This window comes from Oncorhynchus mykiss, unplaced genomic scaffold, assembly GCF_013265735.2.
Source record: "Oncorhynchus mykiss isolate Arlee unplaced genomic scaffold, USDA_OmykA_1.1 un_scaffold_537, whole genome shotgun sequence".
In the NCBI taxonomy this organism is placed as follows: Eukaryota; Metazoa; Chordata; class Actinopteri; order Salmoniformes; family Salmonidae; genus Oncorhynchus; species Oncorhynchus mykiss.
This window is the reverse complement of record NW_023493984.1, coordinates 7,025-22,500: the sequence shown is the minus strand read 5'-3', so window position 1 is coordinate 22,500 and position 15,476 is coordinate 7,025. Positions and strand designations below refer to the sequence as shown.

The 15,476-nt window shown below is 46.9% G+C and overlaps 1 protein-coding gene across 3 annotated transcripts in view; it reads right to left on the bottom strand.

The window, feature by feature from the left end:
* The window catches only part of LOC110516467 (receptor-type tyrosine-protein phosphatase delta), a 62,746-nt gene extending 48,149 nt beyond the window's left edge, over positions 1 to 14,597 (bottom strand). Inside the window, exons 1-4 of one of the 3 annotated variants that reach the window (XM_036974408.1) lie at positions 14,358 to 14,587; positions 8,111 to 8,119; positions 5,246 to 5,263; positions 952 to 1,062 (exon numbers count right to left, since the gene is read on the bottom strand). In XM_036974408.1, coding sequence (XP_036830303.1) covers positions 952 to 1,062; positions 5,246 to 5,263; positions 8,111 to 8,119; positions 14,358 to 14,511 — 292 coding nt within the window. In that variant the 5' untranslated portion in view covers positions 14,512 to 14,587. Of the gene's footprint in view, positions 1 to 951; positions 1,063 to 5,245; positions 5,264 to 8,110; positions 8,120 to 14,357 lie in introns of all 3 variants that reach the window. The other 2 variants (XM_036974409.1, XM_036974410.1) reach the window with 2 other exon arrangements.
* Positions 14,598 to 15,476: the final 879 nt, after the last annotated feature.

The window sequence follows — 15,476 nt, the reverse complement described above, 5'->3', positions numbered from 1 at the left end:
TGTTTCAGAAGGTGTGTAGTCTCAGAATTACATCAGAGTATCGCTGACCTGTAGGTTGACTCTGTGTGTGAATATCTCTGTATCTAGATGAGTTGCCAGATTGGGTGTTTATCCTGTACCTCTGACGTTTAGGTTAGCGGGGGGTGGATATCTCTGTATCTAGATGAGTTGCCAGATTGGGTGTTTATCCTGTACCTCTGACGTATAGGTTAGCGGGGGTGGATATCTCTGTATCTAGATGAGTTGCCAGATTGGGTGTTTATCCTGTACCTCTGATGTATAGGTTAGCAGGGGGTGGATATCTCTGTATCTAGATGAGTTGCCAGATTGGGTGTTTATCCTGTACCTCTGACGTATAGGTTAGCGGGGGGTGGATATCTCTGTATCTAGATGAGTTGCCAGATTGGGTGTTTATCCTGTACCTCTGACGTATAGGTTAGCGGGGGGTGGATATCTCTGTATCTAGATGAGTTGCCAGATTGGGTGTTTATCCTGTACCTGTGATGTATAGGTTAGCGGGGGGTGGATATCTCTGTATCTAGATGAGTTGCCAGATTGGGTGTTTATCCTGTACCTCTGACGTATAGGTTAGCGGGGGGTGGATATCTCTGTATCTAGATGAGTTGCCAGATTGGGTGTTTATCCTGTACCTCTGACGTATAGGTTAGCAGGGGTGGATATCTCTGTATCTAGATGAGTTGCCAGATTGGGTGTTTATCCTGTACCTCTGACGTATAGGTTAGCGGGGGGTGGATATCTCTGTATCTAGATGAGTTGCCAGATTGGGTGTTTATCCTGTACCTCTGACGTATAGGTTAGCAGGGGTGGATATCTCTGTATCTAGATGAGTTGCCAGATTGGGTGTTTATCCTGTACCTCTGACGTATAGGTTAGCAGGGGTGGATATCTCTGTATCTAGATGAGTTGCCAGATTGGGTGTTTATCCTGTACCTCTGACGTATAGGTTAGCAGGGGTGGAGTAGCGGGTTCCGTCGCTGTTGGTGGCAACACATTCATATTTCCCCTGGTCCTGTTCCTCACTCAACTCTATCTGGAGGGCACCTGGAGGAAGGAGAGGAGGGGGGGGGGGGGGGAGAGAGAGAGAGAGAGAGAGAGAGAGAGAGAGAGAGAGAGAGAGAGAGAGAGAGAGAGAGAGAGAGGGGCAGATAGAGAGGGAGAAGGAGAGGGAGAGAGAGGCGAGAAAGACAATTCACTAAAAAGTAGGATATTATAGAGTTGTGTTCCTATACCTCATGGGAAGATGACTTGGGCTTAATTAAAACACAGCCAAAATAAACTGGATCGTATAAGGGGACACAAAACATTTAGTATCTTTATGGGGAGTTGATCTTCCAAAAAAAAATAAAAAATAAAATTGTATTCAGCCTCTTGAAAATAATAAGAAAAAAAAGCTGAAAGAAATGTCTGAAAAAGGTTTGACAAGCAGCTACAAAATAAGCAAAGAAATATGCAATTCCGCTTAGAGAACAACATTTAGAAATCTCTTTGCTAAAAATTGAAAGGCAGTTTTATTAGGGAAATCAAAGGTCAAACGTGACTGAAACGTTGCCATGGCAATACGAGATCCCCACCCCCCCGCCCACCCAACAGAATCCACCAATGGGATCAGGAGTGTGATGTCACAGTAACCCCCCCCCCCCCAGCCAATAAAAAAAAAAAGGTTAAGACATCAACCATCCTCCAATGAGGTCACAGGACCAAAACACCAACGGTTAGGCCCCGCCCTGAAGACGGACGGATTAGAGCCGTTTTCCTTCTCCCTGGAAAAAGACAAAGTGTCAAAAAGACAATCAACACCCAGTAAGAAAAATAGGAGGGAGAGAGGAGGAGGGCGTTAAGACAAGATGCACCCAGTAAGAAAAATAGGAGGGAGAGAGGAGGAGGGCGTTAAGACAAGATGCACCCAGTAAGAAAAATAGGAGGGAGAGAGGAGGAGGGCGTTAAGACAATCAATACCCAGTAAGAAAAATAGGAGGGAGAGAGGAGGAGGGCGTTAAGACAATCAATACCCAGTAAGAAAAATAGGAGGGAGAGAGGAGGAGGGCGTTAAGACAAGATGCACCCGGAATTTTTTTTAGCAAAAAAGTGGTTGTTTGGGGGCTTTTCAATATCAGTGGGGGTTAAAGAAAGAGAGAAACAAAAAAAAAAGAAATCCAAATACAGGAGTCTGTGTGTGTGGGTTTGTGTGTGTGAAATGTCACCATCTTGATTTTAAGTGCTGAGCAGAATAGTTGGGAGTAAAATAAGACTGAATGCGTGTTCCAATATGGCCCCCTATTCCCTATATATAGTCCCATATGCCCCCTATTCCCGATATAGTCCCATATGGCCCCTATTCCCTATATATAGTCCCATATGGCCCCCTATTCTCTATATAGTCCCATATGGCCCCCTATTCCCGATATAGTCCCATATGGCCCCTATTCCCTATATATAGTCCCATATGGCCCCCTATTCTCTATATAGTCCCATATGGCCTCTATTCCCTATATATAGTCCCATATGGACCCCTATTCCCTATATAGTCCCATGGGGCTGTGGTCAAAACTAGGAATAGTTTGCCCTTTGGAACGTTGCCTGACTCGTTTGATTGGACGAAAATAGACAAAGGCGACAGGAGGATTGTGGTGAGGTCAAGAGTTCAAGACTCCGTCAAGACCCCCCCCAAACCCCCCCCCAAAAAAAGTGAATGAAGAAAAAATAAATCAAAAGGACAAGGAAGTGAAACAGAAGAGACTTGTCTTCTTAGAATCTGATACATTATGACATCATCACAACTTAGAACCACGGCATGACACAACCAGGAAATGACAGCAACGCAATACTATGGAAACCAAAGCAGACAGAGGAGCAAGCTGATAGGATGAAGGGAGTAGGGGAGACCAGGAAGGGGTTTAGGTAATATATCAGGTTAATTAGGATGAAGGGAGTAGGGGAGACCAGGAAGGGGTTTAGGTTATACAGTGCCTTGCGAAAGTATTCAGCCCCCTTGAACTTTGCGACCTTTTGCCACATTTCAGGCTTCAAACATAAGGATATAAAACTGTATTTTTTTGTGAAGAATCAACAACAAGTGGGACACAATCATGAAGTGGAACGACATTTATTGGATATTTCAAACTTTTTTAACAAATCAAAAACTGAAAAATTGGGCGTGCAAAATTATTCAGCCTCTTTACTTTCAGTGCAGCAAACTCTCTTCAGAAGTTCAGTGAGGATCTCTGAATGATGTGTGTAATCAAGTCTCCGTATAAATGCACCTGCACTGTGATAGTCTCAGAGGTCCGTTAAAAGCGCAGAGAGCGTCATGAAGAACAAGGAACACACCAGGCAGGTCCGAGATACTGTTGTGAAGAAGTTTAAAGCCGGATTTGGATACAAAAAGATTTCCCAAGCTTTAAACATCCCAAGGAGCACTGTGCAAGCGATAATATTGAAATGGAAGGAGTATCAGACCACTGCAAATCTACCAAGACCTGGCCGTCCCTCTAAACTTTCAGCTCATACAAGGAGAAGACTGATCAGAGATGCAGCCAAGAGGCCCATGATCACTCTGGATGAACTGCAGAGATCTACAGCTGAGGTGGGAGACTCTGTCCATAGGACAGACAATCAGTCGTATATTGCACAAATCTGGCCTTTATGGAAGAGTGGCAAGAAGAAAGCCATTTCTTAAAGATATCCATAAAAGTGTTGTTTAAAGTTTGCCACAAGCCACCTGGGAGACACACCAAACATGTGGAAGAAGGTGCTCTGGTCAGATGAAACCAAAATTGAACTTTTTGGCAACAATGCAAAACGTTATGTTTGGCGTAAAAGCAACACAGCTCATCACACTGAACACACCATCCCCACTGTCAAAACATGGTGGTGGCAGCATCATGGTTTGGGCCTGCTTCAGCAGGAACAGGGAAGATGGTTAAAATTGATGGGAAGATGGATGGAGCCAAATACAGGACCATTCTGGAAGAAAACCTGATGGAGTCTGCAAAAGACCTGAGACTGGGACGGAGATTTGTCTTCCAACAAGACAATGATCCAAAACATAAAGCAAAATCTACAATGGAATGGTTCAAAAATAAACATATCCAGGTGTTAGAATGGCCAAGTTAAAGTCCAGACCTGATTTAAATCGAGAATCTGTGGAAAGAACTGAAAACTGCTGTTCACAAATGCTCTCCATCCAACCTCACTGAGCTCGAGCTGTTTTGCAAGGAGGAATGGGAAAAAAACTTCAGTCTCTCGATGTGCAAAACTGATAGAGACATACCCCAAGCGACTTACAGCTGTAATCGCAGCAAAAGGTGGCGCTACAAAAGTATTAACTTAAGGGGGCTGAATAATTTTGCACGCACAATTTTTCAGTTTTTGATTTGTTAAAAAAGTTTGAAATATCCAATAAATGTCGTTCCACTTTATGATTGTGTCCCACTTGTTGTTGATTCTTCACAAAAAAATACAGTTTTATATCTTTTGTTTGAAGCCTGAAATGTGGCAAAAGGTCGCAAGGTTCAAGGGGGCCGAATACTTTCGCAAGGCACTGTATATCAGGTTAATTAGGATGAAGGGAGTAGGGGAGACCAGGAAGGGGTTTAGGTAATATAACAGGTTAATTAGGATGAAGGGAGTAGGGGAGACCAGGAAGGGGTTTAGGTTATATAACAGGTTAATTAGGATGAAGGGAGTAGGGGAGACCAGGAAGGGGTTTAGGTAATATAACAGGTTAATTAGGATGAAGGGAGTAGGGGAGACCAGGAAGGGGTTTAGGTTATATAACAGGTTAATTAGGATGAAGGGAGTAGGGGAGACCAGGAAGGGGTTTAGGTAATATAACAGGTTAATTAGGATGAAGGGAGTAGGGGAGACCAGGAAGGGGTTTAGGTAATATAACAGGTTAATTAGGATGAAGGGAGTAGGGGAGACCAGGAAGGAGTTTAGAGTCATAGAACATGTCACACAATGACAAGGAAGCGATTGATGGGTACTTTGAGTTTCATAGTTAAATGACCGGAACAACGATGGTGGAAATGGAAAAGAGGGACGAGGTCTGTTATCTCTGAATGTGACTCAAATGGCACCTGATTCTCTACACTGTGCACTATATTTTCCCATACACGGCTCATAGGGTTCTGGTCAAAAAGTAGTGCACTATTATAGGGAATACTAGTGCCATTTGGGAAACAGCCTGGTTCTGTGGCGGTCCTCCCAGACAATCGTCTCTTACCTCTTATAGGCGTGCCACCTGATTGGTCAATGAATGCAAATCAGATTAGAGAAGAAGAAGAAATGTTAGTAGGTGGGGAGGGGAGGAAGATAGAAGGAGAGGAAGAGAGGGAAGTAGTTGGCTTTGAGAGGAGAAGAATCACATTAGATACAATTATCAGGTCAATAAAAGAGAGAGAGAGAGATGGAGAGACAGAGAGAGACAGACAGAGATAGACAGAGAGAGAGACAAAGTGAGAGAGAGAGAGAAAGAGAGAGATAGAGACAGAGAGAGCTACAGATATAGATTATTGCAAGTGCCCTGTGTAGTTGTTGTCCATAGGGGAGAATCTATAGGGTCTGGACTGGGTTGATGTCTGGACTGGGTTGGTATCTGGACTGGGTTGGTGTCTGGGACTGGGTTGATGTCTGGACTTAGTTGATGTCTGGACTGGGTTGGAATCTGGACTGGGTTGGTGACTGGACTGGGTTGGTATCTGGACTGGGTTGGTGTCTGGACTGGGTTGATGTCTGGACTGGGTTGATGTCTGGACTGGGTTGAATCTGGACTGGGTTGGTGACTGGACTGGGTTGGTGTCTGGACTGGGTTGGTATGTGGACTGGGTTGGTGTTGGTGTTTGGACTGGGTTGGTATCTGGACTGGGTTGGTATCTGGACTGGGTTGGTGTCTGGACTGGGTTGGTGTTGGTGTCTGGACTGGGTTGATGTCTGGACTGGGTTGGTGTTGGTGTCTGGACTGGGTAGGTGTTGGTGTCTGGACTGGGTTGGTGTCTGGACTGGGTTGGTGTCTGGACTGGGTTGATGTCTGGACTGGGTTGGTGTTGATGTCTGGACTGGGTTGATGTCTGGACTGGGTTGGTGTCTGGACTGGGTTGGTGTCTGGACTGGGTTGATGTCTGGACTGGGTTGGTGTTGATGTCTGGACTGGGTTGATGTCTGGACTGGGTTGATGTCTGGACTGGGTTGGTGTTGGTGTCTGGACTGGGTTGGTGTCTGGTCTGGGTTGGTGTTGGTGTCAGGACTGGGTTGGTGTTGGTGTCTGGACTGGGTTGATGTCTGGACTGGGTTGATGTCTGGGCTTGGTTGGTGTCTGGACTGGGTTGGTGTCTGGACTGGGTTGATGTCTGGACTGGGTTGGTGTTGGTATCTGGACTGGGTTGGTGTCTGGACTGGGTTGGTGTCTGGACTGGGTTGGTATCTGGACTGGGTTGGTGTCTGGACTGGGTTGGTGTCTGGACTGGGTTGGTGTCTGGACTGGGTTGGTGTCTGGACTGGGTTAGTGTCTGGACTGGGTTGGTGTCTGGACTGGGTTGGTGTCTGGACTGGGTTGGTGTCTGGACTGGGTTGGTATCTGGACTGGATTGGTATCTGGACTGGGTTGGTGTCTGGACTGGGTTGGTGTCTGGACTGGGTTGGTATCTGGACTGGGTTGGTGTCTGGACTGGGTTGGTGTCTGGACTGGGTTGGTATCTGGACTGGGTTGGTGTCTGGACTGGGTTGGTATCTGGACTGGGTTGGTATCTGGACTGGGTTGGTATCTGGACTGGGTTGGTGTCTGGACTGGGTTGGTATCTGAACTGGGTTGGTATCTGGACTGGGTTGGTGTCTGGACTGGTTTTTATTTGAGACAGTCATTTACAGTGGAGGGAGTATAGACAGGAAAACACTATACAGTGTTATGGGGGAGTGAATGAGTGAAGGAGAGAGAGATATATTAAGTTAGTGAGTGAATGAGTGAAGGAGAGAGATATATATTAAGTGAGTGAATGAGTGAAGGAGAGAGAGATATATTAAGTGAGTGAATGAGTGAAGGAGAGAGAGATATATTAAGTGAGTGAATGAGTGAAGGAGAGAGAGATATATTAAGTGAGTGAATGAGTGAAGGAGAGAGAGATATATTAAGTGAGTGAATGAGTGAAGGAGAGAGAGATATATTAAGTGAGTGAATGAGTGAGTGAAGGAGATAGATATATTATTTAGTGAGTGAACGAGTGAAGGAGAGAGAGATATATTAAGTGAGTGAAGGAGAGAGAGATATATTACGTGAGTGAATGAGTTGAAGGAGAGAGATATATATTAAGTGAGTGAATGAGTGAGTGAAGGAGATAGATATATATATTTAGTGAGTGAACGAGTGAAGGAGAGAGAGATATATTAAGTGAAGTGAATGAGTGAAGGAGAGAGAGATATATTAAGTTGGTGAGTGAATGAGTGAAGGAGAGAGAGATATATTACGTGAGTGAATGAGTGAAGGAGAGAGAGATATATTACGTGAGTGAATGAGTGAAGGAGAGAGAGATATATTAAGTGAGTGAATGAGTGAGTGAAGGAGAGAGAGATATATTAAGTGAGTGAATGAGTGAAGGAGAGAGAGATATATTAAGTGAGTGAATGAGTGAAGGAGAGAGAGATATATTAAGTGAGTGAAGGAGAGAGAGATATATTATGTGAGTGAATGAGTGAAGGGGTCAACAGGAGAAAGCATTTTAGTCCAATAGAAAGATGTAGGGTGGTCAAGTGTGTGTTCATACTGTGTGCGTGTTGTGTGTGTGTGTGTGTGTGTGTTGTGTATCTAAGTGTGTGTGACCACAGTGGTCGTTCTCCAACGCATCAGCAATCAGTCAGTGTATGAATACGGTGAGCAGTGAGCGAGCAGCATTAGTGTTGGGTACAGACAGTGTTCTGATCCCAACTGACACCCTATTCCCTATCCAGTGCACTACTTTTGACCAGAGGGCCCTGATGTGTGTAGCACTACATAGGGAATAGGGAGCCGTGAGGGACCACAGTGTGAGACAAAGGAAACAGCAGACAGGTGAGGGGGGGGGGGGGGGTAGCGATATCTTTCAGAGGTTAAAGCACTTACCAAAGGACTCTGTTGTTTAAGAGAGACACAGAGAGAAGAAGAAACAGCATAGACACAGCATTACAGTCCTTTTCATTAGAGACAGTTACACAACCTTGACTTAACCTTTCAACAACCAGCTGATTGGTCAAATAGAGCGTATGGAGCCGCTGATCAGATGAAACGACAACTATGACTTGTAATTGTTGTCCGATAGCTAAAACTCAAGATCCAACGAGGACGAATAATGTCCAATAATCGGATAATGTAAACATGTATAACTTTAATAAATTGATTTACATTTCTGGTTAGCAGACAGACAAAAATTGAAAAGTGAATAACAGCGATGCTATAATAGTAGTGAGATGTCTTGACAGCAGAGTAATATAACCCGTCCAGTCACAACAGGGGATAGAAATATAAGGGTTCTGAATAAGGAAGTGCCGGGGCTGAGCCAGAGGTAGACAGAGAAGCCAAGGGTCATAGTTCAAACAGAAGCCAGAGGGATTGTGGGTCCAGAGTCTGGCCCAAAGCAGAGGAGAGGGAGGGAGCAAAAATAGCTTTAATAAGAAGTACAGGGAAATTCCAATTCTAATTCTCTTCATTGCGTTCCCATCAGGAAAATCTGGGAGTGGAGTTGGAATTTGGTTTACTTTTCTGAATTGACCGGAATTGAGCCCAACCGATTAGAGGGTGAGGGAGCTAACACTGGAGATGGAAGTCTCACACTACTGTGCCTATTCCACACTTGAGACCCAAACACAGCGGTTATTCTAATTGGTGGAAGCATCGTTTTGTAAAGGTTAACGCAGCAGATCTTCATTGTCAGAAGGTAGACATTCTGCTATCGTCTAGGTGCAGAGAGGCCTTTTAACATTGTTGTTGTTCTGGCTGCAACAATGAGGCTCACATTGAGGGTCCACCTCTACGGATGACCTTGTAGAGGTCACGAATCAATACGTTTTTTAATGTCTTTTTGTCAACAAAGTCGGCAGACTGGACAAAGTTGAAGGAATCCAAGAAGAGTTGAGAATATGCAGCAGTCATCCAATCACAGCAGTGTTCTACACTGGAGAGGGAGGTGGTTCAGACCAATCACAGCAGTGTTCTACACTGGAGAGGGAGGTGGTTCAGACCAATCACAGCAGGTGTTTCTACACTGGAGAGGGAGGTGGTTCAGACCAATCACAGCAGTGTTCTACACTGGAGAGGGAGGTGGTTCAGACCAATCACAGCAGTGTTCCTACACTGGAGAGGGAGGTGGTTCCGACCAATCACAGCAGTGGTCTATACTGGAGAGGGAGGTGGTTCAGACCAATCACAGCAGTGTTCTACACTGGAGAGGAGGTGGTTCCGACCAATCACAGCAGTGGTCTATACTGGAGAGGGAGGTGGTTCCGACCAATCACAGCAGTGGTCTATACGGAGAGGGAGGTGGTTCCGAACCAATCACAGCAGTGGTCTATACTGGAGAGGGAGGTGGTTCAGACCAATCACAGCAGTGTTTTACACTGGAGAGGGAGGTGGTTCAGACCAATCACAGCAGTGTTTCTACACTGGAGAGGAGGGTGGTTCAGACCAATCACAGCAGTGTTCTACACTGGAGAGGGAGGTGTTCCGACCAATCACAGCAGTGGTTCTACACTGGAGAGGGAGGTGGTCCGACCAATCACAGCAGTGTTCTACACTGGAGAGGGAGGTGATTCAGACCCAATCACAGCAGTGGTCTACACTGGAGAGGGAGGTGGTTCAGACCAATCACAGCAGTGTTCTACACTGGAGAGGGAGGTGGTTCAGACCAATCACAGCAGTGTTCTACACTGGAGAGGGAGGTGGTTCAGGACCAATCACAGCAGTGTTTCTACACTGGAGAGGGAGGTGGTTCAGACCAATCACAGCAGTGTTCTACACTGGAGAGGGAGGTGGTTCAGACCAATCACAGCAGTGTTCTACACTGGAGAGGGATGGTGGTTCAGACCAATCACAGCAGTGTTCTACACTGGAGAGGGAGGTGGTTCAGACCAATCACAGCAGTGTTCTACACTGGAGAGGGAGGTGGTTCAGACCAATCACAGCAGTGGTATATACTGGAGAGGGAGGTGGTTCAGACCAATCACAGCAGTGTTCTACACTGGAGAGGGAGGTGGTTCAGACAAGACACCGTACTTCACATTACAATGTACGCAAACATACCGTACATGGAAAGATTTATCTGTATTTTTAGTAAAGGGGAGCTGCTCAGTCACTCCGAGTGTGTCTTATATCATTGCTTAGACCATGGCCTTGGGGTAAGCAGTTTGTTGTTAGATAAAGAGGTAAGTCTGTCACGATGGTGAGTGTGTCTGAAGACCCTCCAGGGTTTGGAGGAAAGCAGAGAGATTAGAGAGAGAGAAAAGCCTTGGACCAGGAACAAAAGGACAGGAGATAGAACAACCATACAACACAATAACTGACATCAACTCACAGGGAGAAAACAAGAGAGAGAGAGAGAGAGAAAGAGAGAGAGAGAGAGGAGAAGAGAGGTGTTCAATAAAAGAACAGAACCCCAAACAAAAGAGGAGAAAATAGGGAAACAAAAATAAAAGCAGTGAACAGAAGACTAGAAAGAGAAAGAGAGGGAGAACGGAGGACTAGAAGAGAAAGAGAGGGGGAGTGGAGGAACTAGAAAGAGAAAGAGAGGGGGAAGTGGAGGACTAGAAAGAGAAAGAGAGGGGGAGAGGAGGACTAGAAAGAGAAAGAGAGGGGGAACGGAGGACTAGAAAGAGAAAAGAGAGGGGGAACGGAGGACTAGAAAGAGAAAGAGAGGGGGAGTGGAGGACTAGAAAGAGAAAGAGAGGGGGAGAGGAGGACTAGAAAGAGAAAGAGAGGGGGAACGGAGGACTAGAAAGAGAAAGAGAGGGGGAACGGAGGACTAGAAAGAGAAAGAGAGGGGGAGTGGAGGACTAGAAAGAGAAGAGAGGGGGAGAGGAGGACTAGAAAGAGAAAGAGAGGGGGAGAGGAGGACTAGAAAGAGAGAGGGAGAGGAGGACTAGAAAGAGAAAGAGGGGAGCGGAGGACTAGAAAGAGAGAAGGAGAGCAGGACTAGAAAGAGAGGGGGAGCGGAGGACTAGAAAGAGAGAAGGAGGACTCGAAAGAGAACGAGAGGGGGAAGAGGAGGACTAGAAAGAGAAAGAGAGGGGGAGAGGAGGACTAGAAAGAGAAAGAGCGGGGGAGAGGAGGACTAGAAAGAGAGAGGGAGAGGAGGACCTAGAAAGAGAAAGAGAGGGGGAGCGGAGGACTAGAAAGAGAGGGAGTGGAGGACTAGAAAGAGAAAGAGAGGGGGAGCGGAGGACTAGAAAGAGAAAGAGAGGGGGAGAGGAGGACTAGAAAGAGAAAGACAGGGGGAGCATAGGACTAGAAAGAGAAAGAGAGGGGGGAGAGAAGGACTAGAAAGAGAACGGAGAGGGGGAGAGGAGGACTAGAAAGAGAAGAGAAGGGGGAGAGGAGGACTAGAAGAGAAAGAGAGGGGGAGCGGAGGACTAGAAAGAGAAAGAGAGGGGGGAGGAGGACTAGAAAGAGAAAGAGAAAGAGAGGGGGAGAGGAGGATTAGAAAGAGAAAGAGAGAGGGAGCGGAGGACTAGAAAGAGAAAGAGAGGGGGAGTGGAGGACTAGAAAGAGAAAGAGAGGGGGAGTGGAGGACTAGAAAGAGAAAGAGAGGGGGAGAGGAGGACTAGAAAGAGAAAGACAGGGGGAGCGGAGGACTAGAAAGAGAAAGACAGGGGGGAGGAGGACTAGAAAGAGAAAGAGAAAGAGAGGGGGAGAGGAGGACTAGAAAGAGAAAGAGAAGGGGAGTGGAGGACTAGAAAGAGAAAGAGAGGGGGAGAGGAGGACTAGAAAGAGAAAGACAGGGGGAGCGGAGGACTAGAAAGAGAAAGACAGGGGGGAGGAGGACTAGAAAGAGAAAGAGAAAGAGAGGGGGAGAGGAGGACTAGAAAGAGAAAGAGAGGGGGAGAGGAGGACTAGAAAGAGAAAGACAGGGGGAGCGGAGGACTAGAAAGAGAAAGACAGGGGGGAGGAGGACTAGAAAGAGAAAGAGAAAGAGAGGGGGAGAGGAGGACTAGAAAGAGAAAGAGAAGGGGAGCGGAGGACTAGAAAGAGAAAGAGAGTGGGAGAGGAGGACTAGAAAGAGAAAGAGAGGGGGAGCGGAGGACTAGAAAGAGAAAGAGAGTGGGAGAGGAGGACTAGAAAGAGAAAGAGAAGGGGAGCGGAGGACTAGAAAGAGAAAGAGAGTGGGAGAGGAGGACTAGAAAGAGAAAGAGAAAGAGAGGGGGAGAGGAGGACTAGAAAGAGAAAGAGAAGAGAAGTGGAGGACTAGAAAGAGAAAGAGAGTGGGAGAGGAGGACTAGAAAGAGAAAGAGAGGGGGAGCGGAGGACTAGAAAGAGAAAGAGAGTGGGAGAGGAGGACTAGAAAGAGAAAGAGAAGGGGAGCGGAGGACTAGAAAGAGAAAGAGAGTGGGAGAGGAGGACTAGAAAGAGAAAGAGAAAGAGAGGGGGAGCGGAGGACTAGAAAGAGAAAGAGAAGGGGAGTGGAGCACTAGAAAGAGAAAGAGAGGGGGAGAGGAGGACTAGAAAGAGAAAGAGAAGAGAAGTGGAGGACTAGAAAGAGAAAGAGAGTGGGAGAGGAGGACTAGAAAGAGAAAGAGAAGGGGAGCGGAGGACTAGAAAGAGAAAGAGAGGGGGAGAGGAGGACTAGAAAGAGAAAGAGAAGGGGAGCGGAGGACTAGAAAGAGAAAGAGAGTGGGAGCGGAGGACTAGAAAGAGAAAGAGAGTGGGAGAGGAGGACTAGAAAGAGAAAGAGAGGGGGAGCGGAGGACTAGAAAGAGAAAGAGAAGGGGAGCGGAGGACTAGAAAGAGAAAGAGAGTGGGAGAGGAGGACTAGAAAGAGAAAGAGAGGGGGAGCGGAGGACTAGAAAGAGAAAGAGAGGGGGAGCGGAGGACTAGAAAGAGAAAGAGAGTGGGAGAGGAGGACTAGAAAGAGAAAGAGAGGGGGAGCGGAGGACTAGAAAGAGAAAGAGAAGGGGAGCGGAGGACTAGAAAGAGAAAGAGAGTGGGAGAGGAGGACTAGAAAGAGAAAGAGAGGGGGAGCGGAGGACTAGAAAGAGAAAGAGAGGGGGAGAGGAGGAATAGAAAGAGAAAGAGAGGGGGAGCGGAGGAATAGAAAGAGAAAGAGAGGGGGAGAAGAGGACTATAAAGAGAGGGGGAGCGGAGGACTAGAAAGAGAAAGAGAGGGGGAGAGGAGGAAGAGAAAGAGAAAGAGAAAGAGAGGGGGAGCGGAGGACTAGAAAGACAGGGGGAGCGGAGGATTAGAAAGAGAAAGACAGGGGGAGCGGAGGATTAGAAAGAGAAAGACAGGGGGAGCGGAGGATTAGAAAGAGAAAGACAGGGGGAGCGGAGGATTAGAAAGAGAAAGACAGGGGGAGCGGAGGATTAGAAAGAGAAAGACAGGGGGAGCGGAGGACTAGAAAGAGAAAGAGAAGGGGAGCGGAGGACTAGAAAGAGAAAGAGAGTGGGAGAGGAGGACTAGAAAGAGAAGAGAGCGGAGGAAGAGAGAGAGGGGGGAGCGGAGGACTAGAAAGAGAAAGAGAGGGGGAGAGGAGGAATAGAAAGAGAAAGAGAGGGGGGAAGAGACGGAGCGGAGGATAGAAAGAGAAAGAGAGGGAGGAGAAGAGGACTATAAAGAGAGGGGGAGCGGAGGACTAGAAAGAGAAAGAGAGGGGGAGAGGAGGAAAGAGAAAGAGAAAGAGAAAGAGAGGGGGAGCGGAGGACTAGAAAGAGAAAGACAGGGGGAGCGGAGGATTAGAAAGAGAAAGACAGGGGGAGCGGAGGATTAGAAAGAGAAAGGACAGGGGGAGCGGAGGATTAGAAAGAGAAAGACAGGGGGAGCGGAGGATTAGAAAGAGAAAGACAGGGGGAGCGGAGGATTAGAAAGAGAAAGACAGGGGGAGCGGAGGATTAGAAAGAGAAAGACAGGGGGAGAGGGGAGCGGAGGATTAGAAAGAGAAAGACAGGGGGAGCGGAGGATTAGAAAGAGAAAGACAGGGGGAGCGGAGGATTAGAAAGAGAAAGACAGGGGGAGCGGAGGATTAGAAAGAGAAAGACAGGGGGAGCGGAGGATTAGAAAGAGAAAGACAGGGGGAGCGGAGGATTAGAAAGAGGGGGGAGCAGAGGATTAGAAAGAGGGGGGTAACATTGTGTTGACACTCGTATTTTCCCGCTGATCACTCCATACCTGAACGGAGCTGTTTGATTCGCCCGTTGTTATTGGTGGTGTTGACAGGGAGGAAGTCTTTAAACCAGGTGATTTCTGGGTCGGGGTTGCCGCTAGCAGCACACAGCATGGTGGCCGTTCTAGAGCGTTCAACCACCTTCAGCTGGGGACCCATGTCTATGGTGGGGAACCCCGAGGGGAGCTGATCCTCTGGAGGCGAGAGAGAGAGAGACAGAGAGAGAGAGAGAGACACAGAGAGAGAGAGAGAGAGAGAGAGAGAGACACAGAGAGAGAGACAGAGAGAGAGAGAGAGACACAGAGAGAGAGAGAGAGAGAGAGAGAGAGACAGAGAGACACAGACACAGAGAGAGAGAGAGAGAGAGAGAGAGAGAGAGAGAGACAGAGAGACACAGAGACAGAGAGAGAGAGAGAGAGAGAGAGAGAGAGAGATAGAGAGACACAGAGAGAGAGAGAGAGAGACACAAAGAGAGACACAGAGAGATTATTCCGAGATTTGATTAAACTGGGATAGAATCAGAGTAGTGAAGTAAACTGCCAGTCATTCAGTGAGTCATGACTCTCTCTCTGATTCATGAATAAACTGCCCTCATGTTCCAGTCATTCAGTGAGTCATGACTCTCTCTCTGATTCATGAATAAACTGCCCTCATGTTCCAGTGATTCAGTGAGTCATGACTCTCTCTCTGATTCATGAATAAACTGCCCTCATGTTCCAGTGATTCAGTGAGTCATGACTCTCTCTCTGATTCATGAATAAACTGCCCTCATGTTCCAGTGATTCAGTGAGTCATGACTCTCTCTCTGATTCATGAATAAACTGCCCTCATGTTCCAGTGATTCAGTGAGTCATGACTCTCTCTCTCTGATTCATGAATAAACTGCCCTCATGTTCCAGTGATTCAGTGAGTCATGACTCTCTCTCTCTGATTCATGAATAAACTGCCCTCATGTTCCAGTGATTCAGTGAGTCATGACTCTCTCTCTCTGATTCATGAATAAACTGCCCTCATGTTCCAGTGATTCAGTGAGTCATGACTCTCTCTCTCTGATTCATGAATAAACTGCCCTCATGTTCCAGTGATTCAGTGAGTCATGACTCTCTCTCTGATTCATGAATAAA